General features: G+C 41.5%; 1 protein-coding gene across 1 annotated transcript in view; it reads left to right on the plus strand.

Moving 5' to 3' along the window:
- Positions 1 to 1,062: 1,062 nt before the first annotated feature.
- Positions 1,063 to 12,785, plus strand: part of LANCL2 (LanC like glutathione S-transferase 2) — a 30,015-nt gene continuing 18,292 nt past the window's right edge. Inside the window, exons 1-2 of the mRNA XM_034416505.3 lie at positions 1,063 to 1,884; positions 10,864 to 10,981. Of these exons, the coding sequence (XP_034272396.1) occupies positions 1,666 to 1,884; positions 10,864 to 10,981 (337 nt within the window). The 5' untranslated portion in view covers positions 1,063 to 1,665. The remainder of the gene's footprint in view (positions 1,885 to 10,863; positions 10,982 to 12,785) is intronic.

The following is a 12,785-nucleotide window of genomic DNA, read 5'->3' on the forward strand; positions in this document are numbered from 1 at the left end:
ATTAATGTCCCTACTTTATAGGCCAGCACTGTACTGCTTTGTAGAAATCATATGTACAGTATATTTATAAATCAGATGAATCTTATAAGAAATCTCCAAAATGAAAAGCTGAACTGGAAACCTGAGGGTGTGAAGCAATATGGTTGAGAGACAATTCCTCCAATCACTTCCCCAGGCAGGTGACATAGTTTGACAAAGGCTCCTGTCTACTTTTTTTTTTTAAGGCATGAAAAGCTGCAAAAAAATTACATTTCTTTACATTGAGCAAGCCTGCCAAGAGGTAGAATTGTATTTTAAAACTCATTTTGTCACCTTCAACATCCTTTTGTGAAACAAATGTGTTCTATAGAAGTGCGAGTGTGTGTCAGTTAGGAAGGATTGTTTCTGTATGCTCTTTACAGCTGTGAGGTAAACTGGCTGAGGCGCTCCCACCTCCTGAGTCTATTGTCATTTACAATTGATTTTTTGTGTTTATTTGCTGGCAATATAAGGCAAACACACACTGACTTCACAGCCACAAAGACATAAGCTGCTGGAAGGCCAAGGTGGGAAGAGGGCCAGTAACCTTCAGTGACTGCTCCACTACCTCCATTATTTTCTTGTCTGTTTACAGTCTTTTATTTGTTGTAATTGTACTAATATTGATCTGATCATCTGAAGAAGGATCGGGTTCTACCTGAACTAGGGGGACTGTGAATGCCCATTAGCCAGAACAGAAGAGGACAGAAAACCAACCAGAGAAAAGGGTACCAAAGCTTCAAAGGGATGAGTTTTTTAGTCTCTACTCTTTCTCTTCTGATGGTCTCTGCAGGTCAGAGGGTTCGAATGTCCCTAAATAAGGAGTTGCTCGTCTATTCTCTACTCTTTGGGTTTTCTTTCTCCCTGTTGATCCTGATGATCTTGATCTAAAATGATTTTGGAGACGATCATTTTCAATTGCAGAGAGGCAGGAGGCAGAAGCTCTGTTTTGCAGCCTCGGAGCTTGTTAATAAGTGCCGCAGCGGCAGCAGCGACGGCCTGACTTGTCTGTCTCGGAGGAGGGAGACAGGAGGATATCCGTCGGAAATGGGGAATTAGAGGATACGCTCGAGCCCCAGAGGATTCCCTAGTGGGCCCATCCCAGGCGTGCCGCAGGAGGGATAGCCCTCTTGTATTTTCTTCCCAAATTTGCAGGAAACTGCCCCATCATTGGGAGGGTGGTGTGGTGTTTCTCTGGCCCTTAACCCGAGAATGGGGTGGGAACGAATTATTATTTATACATGCGCCCACACACATTAAAAGCTGGCTGGATTTAAGATCGGAATGAAGAGAAAACGACAAACAATAGTCTCACATTGGTCCCGTCATCTTGCAGATTGACTAGGACTCGCGTTAACCGCTTAATCCTTAATTGCTAAGGATTTTAGCTATTCACCCCGCTTTGGTTTTCCCTCCGCGATGAGGCGTGTCGCATTTTTCAACCTTCCCTGGGAGATAACTTCACCACCTGCCGAGCCCCCCGCCCCTTAATTTTTGGCTGGTTTGCAACAGCTGCTGTCTTTCTAGGCGCCGATCGCAGCTGCCGTTTTGCGACCTCTAAAGCGCGTTGCTGTTATTATCGCTGGCTGGGGAGTTTGTCCTGCTTGGCTCGCCGTTCGACGGTGGGAGGGCAGGGGGCAGGCTGAGATGGGAGAAGGCATGTCCAAACGACTGAAGGTGCAATTGGGAAGCGAAGCGGAGATGGAGGAGAGGTCGTTCAATAACCCCTATCCAGATTATCAACCTCATGGAAGCACCGCCTCGGGCAGCAGTACTTTGCCTACCCCCAGTGACTCGGAAGGCAATCGATGCAGTTCGGCTTCGCCCCAACGAGATGACTCCCTCCCCTTCGAGAGCGACGGGCAGGTAAGCTAGATGCAGGCCGGGCCGGACTCTCTCCTGAGGGAAAGGGGTCCTTTGGTGCCTGGCGTTCCGTTATGGACAGCAGATTTCTATCTATTTTCCCTGGAAATTCTCGGTTAGCCTCCCTCTTTGTGCCTCGCGTTAATACTGGGCTCCTTCCCTTCCAGGCCTTTCTCCACACCCAAACCGTGTGGAAGAACTTGGAGCTAATCAAACGTCAGGAACTGGATGGAAGGGCTGCGCCCTTGTCTGTAGGATTGCTAAAAAATAGCATATCAGTGATGTTTAGCTGTCGTTCCCCTATTACCAGACTGGTGGAAAATGTAATGGGATGATTACTTTCCCACATACTCATTGAATGTAGAAATTCCCTCCCTCTCTTTAATAGTTGTTTTTGCATCTCCATTTTCAATCTCATATACTGAAATTACTATTATATCAATGGAGGAGACTCACCTGTGAGTCTCATCTGCCTTATCAGATTTTTAGGAAGGTGTCTGGGAACTCCTATGTATGCCTGTTGGGTGATTTTTGGCTTGTCACTGCCTACCAACCCAACCCACCTTGCAGGGATGTGTGAAAATAGGAGACAAGAGTATTAGGGATGTAAGCAATTTTGAGGTGACAAAAAACTAAGATAGGATAAAAATCAAATAAATATGATGGAAGTATAAATGGGGAACTTGTCATATGAAGTGATATATAGCCACTATTAACATTCCAGTATCTTAACAAATAAACTTGAAGAAAATATCTGATATTTCTTGAGCTATCATGAATTTTTCCAAAGGAGCATAAAGTCTGCACTTTGATCAATTATTAAGAATTATCTCTTGGCAATCCCAGTCTGTCTATCCTGTGCATCAGAACTAATTTCTATGGTTTTTCTTTTCTTTTCTTTCTTTCTTTCTTTGATTTGATTTGATTTATATGCCACCCTATCTCTGTAGGACTCAGGGCGGCTCACAACAATAAAATATCCGAATAAAAGCGTTAAAATACATGTTAACCCCCCAGTCCAGGCTAAACAGCCATGTCTTTTAAGTCGCGGCGGAAAGTGCGGAGGTCAGGAGCTAACCGGAGCCCCAGAGGAAGTTGATTCCAGAGGGTGGGAGCACCCATAGAGAAAGCTCTATCTCTAGGGGTTGCCAGTTGTCTAGCCGACGGCACCCTGAGTAGGCCCTCCCTGTGAGAACGCACCAGGCGATGGGGAGCTGTTGCTGGTTGCAGATGATCCGACAAATATCCTGACCTAAGCCATGTAGGGCTTTATAGGTCATCACCAGCAGCTTGAATCTTTTACAGGACATATACTGAATCAGTATATGTAATTATACTGAATCAGTATAAATTGGAGGTACAATTTGGTATGCTCTGATTAGGAATCTTCCTTTAACTGTGGGGAAGTGTTAAGGTTTGTGGTAACAATTTCTGGCAACAATTTTCCCATGTTCTGAAATAAAATTTGCTTATTTGAGCCAGTTCAATATAACAAGTCATAGAAAGGTTACTTATGCAAAAGGAGGCTTTTGGAAAATAATTGTAGAATAGATTAATACTGTGATGGCGAATCTATGGCACACGTGCCACAGGTGACACGCGGAACCATATCAGTGGGCACATGAGCATTGCCCTAGTTCAGCTCCAGCGTGTGCCAGCTGATTTTCGGGCCCTCTAGGCGCACCGGAAGTCAGCAAATGGGCCATTTCTGGCCTCCGGAGGGCCTCTGGGCAGGTGGGGAAGGCCGTCTTCGCCCACTCCAGGCTCCAAGAAAGCCTCTGGAGCCTGGGGAAGGCAAAAAACAGGCCTACCGGGCCCACCAGGCCATCACATGCCAAAGGCGGGGGAGCGTGGGAGGGTCGTGCACGCATGCGGGGGGCCGCATTGAATTATGTGTGTGGGCATGCGCACATGACCCTCCCCCCGTGCTCCCCCCGCTTTTGACACGTGACGGCAAAAACGTTCGCCATCACTGGACTAACATTTTTAAGCAGACAACAGGGAAATCCGTATTATACCTTGTAATCTGTACTCAGAAATAAGCCTTCCTGACTCCTGTAGGATCTACTTTCAAGAAATGTAGCTATCTGCCCATTGACATATTCTCTGGTTCTAAACCTGAAATAAGCAACCCACAGCTCTCTTTTGGTATCTCCCTGAGTCTTCCAGTATTATAGCAACAAAATTCAATATCCAATCAACTAATAATGCTTGGCAGGATATTAATTAATGCAATCATTAACCCACTATATGCCTTGGATTTGTATTTTAAGCAAACGTATCTAGGAGTGAACAAGAAAAAACAAATAAGCAAACAAAATAAAAAACAAAGCAGAAATCCAATTCCTGCTATTTCCATGACTATCATTATAATACTATAATAATTCTCCTAATTCTCCTCTTTTAAATTTTTTAATTCGTGATTTTATAAATTGGGTGTTTTAATCTGTGTTTCGGCCAAAATATTTAAAAATTTTAAGGGATTTTTAATATTTGTATTATCTGTATTTTATCTTGGCTGTTCACCGCCCTGAGTCCTTCGGGAGTAGGGCGGTATAGAAATTTGATAGATAGATAGATAGATAGATAGATAGATAGATAGATAGATAGATAAACAAACAAACTAAAATGTTTTGTTACCTATTTTGCTCAATGAGTTGGAATATGCGCTGTCCAGAGGAACTGCTGTGCTTCACAGTTCAATACATGGTTATTTAGGTAAGAATATAAAGCTAACGTTTAGAATTTCCGATGTCTTGTCTCAAGCACTTATTTCAGCCTTGCAAAAAAATTAATAAATTGATACTTTCCTAGTCTGTCAATTCTGCTTCCAAAACCTCTTCTCATTTTTCCTTTAACTCTCTTTTTCATATAGTGGATTTTTCTGTTTCGAGTAGAAACCTTTTGCCTTTTTTTCTTGCTCCAAACACCAGAATATTGTCTCAAGAAAATTAATGGCATGTCCCACTCCCTTATAGTTCCTGCCAGACATGCCATTTGTATAATAATTGTTGTTTTTCATTTTCAACCATAGAGGAGGCCGCCATATATGGATATCTGGCTGTCACTTGGTTATTCACAAATCTGAAATGCTTGTATCCTGAGTTGTTTCCAGGATACAGGATTGACACTAGTACAGCATCACTGGGCAACTACCAAATCTGCCAAGTTGCAATATTTTTCTTTCAAACAAAAACAATGTCCCTGGAGCCTGGGTTTTTTTGAAAAATTAAAATGGTGCTGATTGCAAGACCAGCTGTTCCCCAGAAAGGATTCCTCCAACTTGGAGACAGTCCTGTGAATGAACTTCACTTTGCACGTTCTATAAAGCAGAACTGCAATTTTTCTGCTTCCTAATTGCATCAAATAGAACTTTCACATTTGTACCCATAAGGAGAGGCAAAAAGTTCTATTTTGATGCAGTAGAGAAAGGCAGACAAAGGTTTTAGCTAAAGGAAATCTGAATGTTATATTTTAAATATTTTAAAATATGTATTTTAAATATGAACTATAGATAATAAAAAGAGAAAACTGTCATGTCAGACTTCCCAATTCATTCTTCTCTGAAATCTACAGCTTCTACCATGAGCACTTGACTGCAGTTCACACCTACCAGTTGGATTTTTTGCTTTTGTTCTCATATCCCGTCTGTCTCATCTCCCGCTTTCCATTTCTGCATGCATATATTTTCTCCAAACCAATGTCTATATTCAAATTAATAAGCAAATGATATGTACAATAACTGATGCTTGTCATTTATTTTGACTCTAATGTCAAGACCATTATCACAGAATCATAATATTTTGTCAAATATAAATTGAGTACCTGTGTTATGACAGATGGTTTGCAGAGCACAATCAGAAGTTGCCTTCAGTTGTCAGGTTTTATAAAGGAAGATTTTTAACCAACATCTAAGACTAAAAATTAATTCACTGAGTATATATACCCTGATATTTTGAACAGCATGCTCCATATAATTAAGATTTAGTTTAGACTCTAACTGGTTCTTTAGGAGTGAGTTTAAGACTAATGATAATTAATGACAAACATTACTTAGCTGGAGGGAATAATTAATAGGGACAATTTCAGATGTTTTAGTGATGTTTAGTTATTTAGCATACACTTGAGATTGATCATACTTTTAATTTGTACTGAAGACTCAGAGTTACTGCTTTGGTAAATCACTTAACATGGTTCCAAAAAGGCCATTTTTACAAACTGTCAGAAACCATTACTGTAATAATATAGCGGGGGGTGGGGGGGGGAATGGCCTTTTTTGCTTGAAATGTATGTACTCATTTAAATGTTTGGAGTTAAATACACCAAATACATTTAAAAATATGTATTTAAAAATCTAAGTTCCAAGATTATGCCAAGGTATTGGACATCAAATAATGAAGTCCATACTCCAGCTCAGTATATGTATTTAGAATGATTCATGGCTAATGGTGTGGAAAGCCACTGAATAATTCATTATAATCTACAGAATCACACACTATTGAATTAAGGGGTTTCTTCCTAGAGAATAACTAAAAGCAGGAATTTAAATAGATTTGAAAATGAATTTGTTTCTTTAAAAGTAACAAAAATTGCTAATCCACTGCTTAGAAAGAAAATATTAGCCAGTGGCCCATAATTGTAATATTGTCAAGTTGTACCCTAGTACTTTACAAAATACTAGACTTCTTTTAAAGAAATCATATCTTCTTGAAAAAATTATGGTTGCAGATGGCTATTTTCTCCTTATTATATGAATAAATCATCCCTTCATAATATTGTGTGACAGGTTGGCTAGTTTCAGCCCATTATTTTCTGCATATTTTCAAATTCCTGTAGCTGAAATTCAACACGATAAGTTGAATGATTTGCTGGACGGCTCTATAAAAATATTACATTGACTATGGAGCCCAAATAATGGTTGATACTTTAAAATGCAAACCTAAATCTTAATATAATGTTTGTGTAACTTATCTTGTGCACTATTGTTAGGTTGCAACAATTCCTGCTGATATTCCTGCTTTATTGAGTTATGGTGGAGAGCAACATACGTTTAAACTAGCAACATATATTGTTGCCAACTAAGAAAGAACAACCTGATGGACCCGGATAGGTTCCAGATGGAGCTTGGGCCATTCCCTGAGGCTCTGGCTCACGGCACGACTGAAGAACTGGTGGCCGCCTGGGATAGGGCGGCCGCTGGAGCTCTGGATCGCGTCGTGCCTTTGCGGCCTCTGACCCGGTGCCGATCTCAACTGGCTCCCTAGTTCTCCGAGGAGCTGAGAGAGATGAAGCGCCGGAAAAGACGCCTGGAGAGCGATTGGAGGGCCAGTCGCTCCGAATCTGACCGAACACTGGTGAGGTCTCATATTAAGATCTACCTAGTGGCGATAAAGGCGGCAAAATTTAATTATTTTTCCGTTCTTATTGGGTCTGCAGAGAACCATCTAGCAGCCCTGTTTAGGGTGACCCGCTCCCTCCTTCACCTGGGAGCGAGAGAAGACCCCTTGCAGGGCAGGGTTGAGGATTTTGTGCAATTCCTGCATGACAAAGTCACTCAGATTCGGGAAGGTCTGGACTCTGATTGGGTAGATTTGGATGGGGTGACGGAGGGGGGTCTTGAGAATATTATCTAGGAGGGGTTTGACCTTGTGACTCCCGAGGATGTGGACAGGATTCTGGGAAGGCTTAGCGCTGCCACATGTTTACTGGATCCGTGTCCCTCCTGGTTGGTGCTGGCCTCCCGGGAGGTTACACGAGGCTGGCTCCAGGGGATTATTAACGCTTCTTTGAGTGAGGGCTTCTTCCCCCCTTCTTTGAAAGAGGCGGTGGTGAGGCCTCTCCTCAAGAATATTGCTGAGCACATTGTAAGCCGCCCTGAGTCTTCGGAGAAGGGCGGCATATAAATCAAATTTTTTTAAAAAAAGAAAGAAACCTTCCCTGGATCCGGTTGTATTAACGAATTATTGCCCAGTCTCCATCCTTCGCTTCGTGGCGAAGGTTGTTGAGGGTGTGGTGGCGCGACAAGTGCCCCAGTACCTGGATGAAGCTGCCCCAGTACCTGGATGAAGCCAGTTCCAGTCGGGCTTCAGGCCGGGGTACAGCACGGAAACAGCATTGGTCGCATTGGCTGATGATCTCTGGAAGGCTCGGGACAGGGGTTGTTCCTCTGTCCTGGTCCTATTAGATCTCTCAGCGGCTTTTGATACCATCGACCATGGTATCATGCTGCGACGATTGGAGGGGTTGGGAGTGGGGGGCACCGTGTTGCAGTGGTTCTCCTCCTTCCTCTCCGACCATACACAGTTTGTGTTGGCAGGAGGGCAGAGGTCGACCTCGAGGCGCCTTGTTTGTGGGGTGCCGCAAGGGTCAGTCCTCTCGCCCCTTCTGTTCAACATTTACGTGAAGCCGCTGGGCGAGATCATCCATGGTTTCGGAGTGAGAACGCTGATGACACTCAGCTGTACATCTCCATTTTGAACCACCCCAATGATGCCCTTGACGTGATGTCCCAGTGCCTGGAGGCTGTGCGGATCTGGATGGGGAGGAACAAGCTCAAACTCAACCCTTCCAAGACTGAGTGGCTGTGGTTCCCGGCATCCCGGTATAGTCAGTTGGGTCCATCGCTGACTATTGGGGGCGAGATCTTGGCCCCCTCAGAGAGGGCTCCAGTGTTCTCCTGGACGCACGGCTGTCTTTGATGGCCGTGGCCAGGGGAGCCTTTTATCAGGTTTGCCTGATGCACCAGTTGCGTCCCTTTCTGGACCGAGATGCCCTGCATACGGTCACTTACGCCCTTGTCACATCCTATCTGGACTACTGCAATGCTCTCTACATGGGGCTCCCCCTGAAGAGCACTCGGAGGCTCCAGCTGGTCCAGAATGCGGCCGCGCAGGTGGTTATGGGGTTATGTAACACCCCTCCTGCGTGAGCTGCACTGGCTCCTGGTGGTCTTCCGAGTGCGATTCAAGGTGTTGGTGACCACCTTTAAAGCGCTCCATGGCTTAGGACCGGAGTATATACGAGACTGCCTTCTGCCACCAACAGCCTCCCACTAGCCAATACGCTCCCACAGAGAGGGGCTCCTCAGGGTGCCGTCGACTGACGACACCCAGGGGGAGAGCCTTCTCTGTGGGGGCACCGACTCTCTGGAATGAGCTCCCCCTAGAGCTTCGTCTTAGTCCCGACCTATGCACCTTTCGCCGCGCCCTGAAGACTTTTCTGTTCCAGCAAGCCAGACTGGCCTAATATGAATTTTTAAGGGGTGTGTGTATGTTTTAAATGTTTTAAATTTTTGAGCCATTTTATATATTTGAATTTAAATTGGTTTTAAATTTTGTAATTCTATGTGTTTTAATATGGCTGTACACCACCCTGAGTCCTTCTGGAGAAGGGCAGTATAGAAGTCTAATTATAAAATAAAAAATAAAAATAAATAAAACCACCATCACTCAGGATCACTAACCACAAAAGGGTGATCGTAGTACAAATAGTCCTCGACTTACAACTGTTCATTTAGTGAAAGTTCAAAGTTTCCACTGAATAATACCACTGAAAAAAGTGACATGACCATTTTTCACACTTATGACCATTGCAGCATCGTCATGGTCACATTATCAAAATTTGGATGCTTGAGAACTGGTTCATATTTACAACAGTTGCAGATGTTGGAATCATGTGATCAGTTTTTGCAATCTTCTGACATGCAAAATCAATGGGAACCAGATTTACTTAACAACTATGTTACTAACTTAACAACTCAATGATTCACTTAACAACTGTGGCAACTGTGGTAAAATGGGGCAAAATTCACTTAAAATTTGTCTCACTTAGTAACATAAATACCTATAGTTGCTTCTTGTCTTCTTCCTCCTCATCTAGTTATTATCAAATAGCAATTCATTGTTAATGCTAAATTACAACATTCTTCTTGTTTCAAAGAGAAGTTGAAAAACAAAGGAAATTGGAATGAAACCTTACTGAAAGCATGCAATCATATAGGAAGAAATTAATAAATGGATGCCATTTATTTTTCTATTTGCTGTCAAAACAATACCTATAAAGTAAAAAAAAAAAAAAAAAGGATGGTTGAAGCAGAAACAGAGAAGTTGTTGAAAGTTTTACTTGGCCAGAATAATTAAAATCATTATGAAATACTAAGTCTAAAAGTTGCTGTGTCTGTTATATTCCTTTAAGTGCTAAACAAACATACTGCCTGAGCTCATGCATAATGTTAAAATTTAATGTGGTTTTACTGATTTGGCTTTCATTTTTGTGTGATTTAGGAAGATGTAAAACCAGTGGTGAAATCCAATTTTTTTTACTACCAGTTTTGTGGGCGTGGCTTAGTGGGTGTGGTGTGGCTTGGTAGGCATGGCAGGGGAAGGATACTGCAAAATTTCCATTCCCATCCACTCTGGGACCAGCCAGGGAGGTATTTGCCAGTTCTCCGAACTACTCAAAATTTCCGCTACCGGTTCTCCAAACTGCTTAAAATTTCCACTAGCAGTTCTCCAGAACCTATCAAAACCTGCTGGATTTCACCCCTGTGTAAAACAGTTCGGGATCAAAATGGTCAAATACAAAATACTGTGTTCCAAATTCAGAACTGTTTTTGGGACATGCTGGAATGTACTGTTCTTGAAGGGGGAGTGTTGTGATTTCTGTTTTGTAATCAAAATTCTGCATTTCAAAATGGAATATTTCCAGTAAGGTTTGAACAATTCAGGTAAAATAACCCATTCCATCCAAAATGGAAAGTTTTGAGAGTTAAAATATTTCAGTCCCCAAACTTTTTATAACCCCTCCAATGTTTACATATAACATGTGTAATGTAATTTATTGCCTAAATGTTATTATGTAAATGTGATCTATTGCTTAACATTTGCATGTTTTATTCACGAAGCTTTAATTTGTTATCTGAATCAGACCTTTCTCTGTGCACATAATACATCTTAAACATTTCTAGCCTTATTTTTTTTGCAGACCAGCTCATATTTTAATAAGAAAATTACAACTAAAATTAAAGACTTACTGCAGCAAATGGAAGAAGGCTTAAAAACAGCAGATCCTCACGACTGCTCTGCATATACTGGCTGGACAGGTGAGATACCTGAACTCTTTCATAGTTGATTTGGAAATGAAGTCATAAGAGCTTCACCGTATATCAAGCACTAGATTCTACATTCAGGTTGCAATTGCTGATAATGTTTTGTCCCTCCTTCCATTAATACATCTGTAGCATATTTGATAGTATTGTGAAGAAGGCACAGAACACAGATAATATAGTTGTAAAGGACCTTGGAGGTCTAATCCTCTGCTCAAGCAGGAAACTCTGTATCATTTCAAACAAACGGCTGTCCAATTTCTTCTTTAAACTCTCCATTGATTTTTGGAGATTTTTGATCTGGAGTACTCAGAACTTCTGGAAGCAAACCATTCCACTGTCAAGAAATTCCTCCTTACTTCTAGGTTGGTTCTCTCCTTGATAAGTTTCCATCCATTGCTTCTTGTCCTGCACTCAAGTGCAGGACAAGAATAGATTGATCCCCTCTTCTTTGTGACAGTCCGTCAAATTTTGGAACACCGCTATCATATCATCCCAGGCTAGATATACCCAATTCCTGCAATTATTCTTTGTATGTTTTAGCTTCCATCCCCCTAATAATCTTTGTTGCCGTTCTCTTCACTCATTTTAGAATCCCCCATCTTCTCTTTAATTCAGAAACATTTGATTCAGAAAATCAAATGTTTAGACTTTTTTAAAAAATGTCTGATTACATAGAGGGAAGAATTCTTCTTTTGATGCAGGCTTGAAATACATTTAGTCATTGAGGCACAATTTTGTCTTGGTCCATGGGAATGCTATAAGGAGTCCAAACCAACTGAAAGATTTATAGAATTGAGAATATTTAAATTAATCTGTAATCTGTCCAGTTTTAGCACATACATAATGATCCCCATTTCTCCACACTGATGGATTCCCTATCTTAAAACCAATTCAGAAGTACGTGAGCAAAACTCTTCCCCAAAATGGGTGTTGAGGTGTAAAGATTTTTTTCTCTTATGTTATGCTGGGTTTGCTGCCAGAGCTGGTTCTTTGGCAGCTGTGGCTCCTGGATTTGAAAGGGGCTACTTAGGATTGACCCAAGACAACTTTTGGATAGCTGTAGATCTACCTAGGAGGGGGAACCTTGCAGCTCCCTGAAAAATCAATGGGTGTTGCTATCCTCAGACCAGGAGCACATTATCATAAGCATGCCTGGGATTTTTAAATTCACTTTTTTAACTTTTGCTTTTGTTTATATCTTCAAAGGTTAATTGGATGGCTGAATTCTGATTTATTTCAACCCCTGCTGAATACTTTCTGTTTTCTGTTTTGGCTTTCTTTCCTTGATTTATTTGAGTGTCTCATCAATTTTTGCTCTCCATATGAAAATATGGCATGTGACTTTGGATTTGGACTTTATTAACTTTCAAAAACTTTTTAAATCAAAATACTCAGAAAGTATCTCACTCCCTGCTACCTCCCCGCTCTCTCTCTGCTTTGAGCAACAATAGAGCATATTACACTGAGAAGGAGGAAGCTGACACCCAAGGGGAAAATCCAAATCTGGCTAGCAAGGTGCAATTTTTAACTGATTTATTTTAAAAAAGGTTTGATCAACTTATAAAATTGGTGTAAGATATTTTTTAAAAACTTAAACATTTCAAATCTATAAGAAGAATTTATTTTCAAAGTAGCAGATTTGTCAGAAATATAGGCACAGAAATAACACAGATGGTGGTGAACATCGAGGAGCTGTCATCTGGCCAGGAAAAAAAATATAGACTCAGAAGTCATAGAGCTGATTCCATACACTTTCTGGAAGCTTAACACTGTGCTTTCATATAATATTACATATAAC

Source organism: Pantherophis guttatus, chromosome 4 (genome assembly GCF_059756535.1).
Source record: "Pantherophis guttatus breed Tessera chromosome 4, ASM5975653v1, whole genome shotgun sequence".
Classification (NCBI taxonomy): Eukaryota; Metazoa; Chordata; class Lepidosauria; order Squamata; family Colubridae; genus Pantherophis; species Pantherophis guttatus.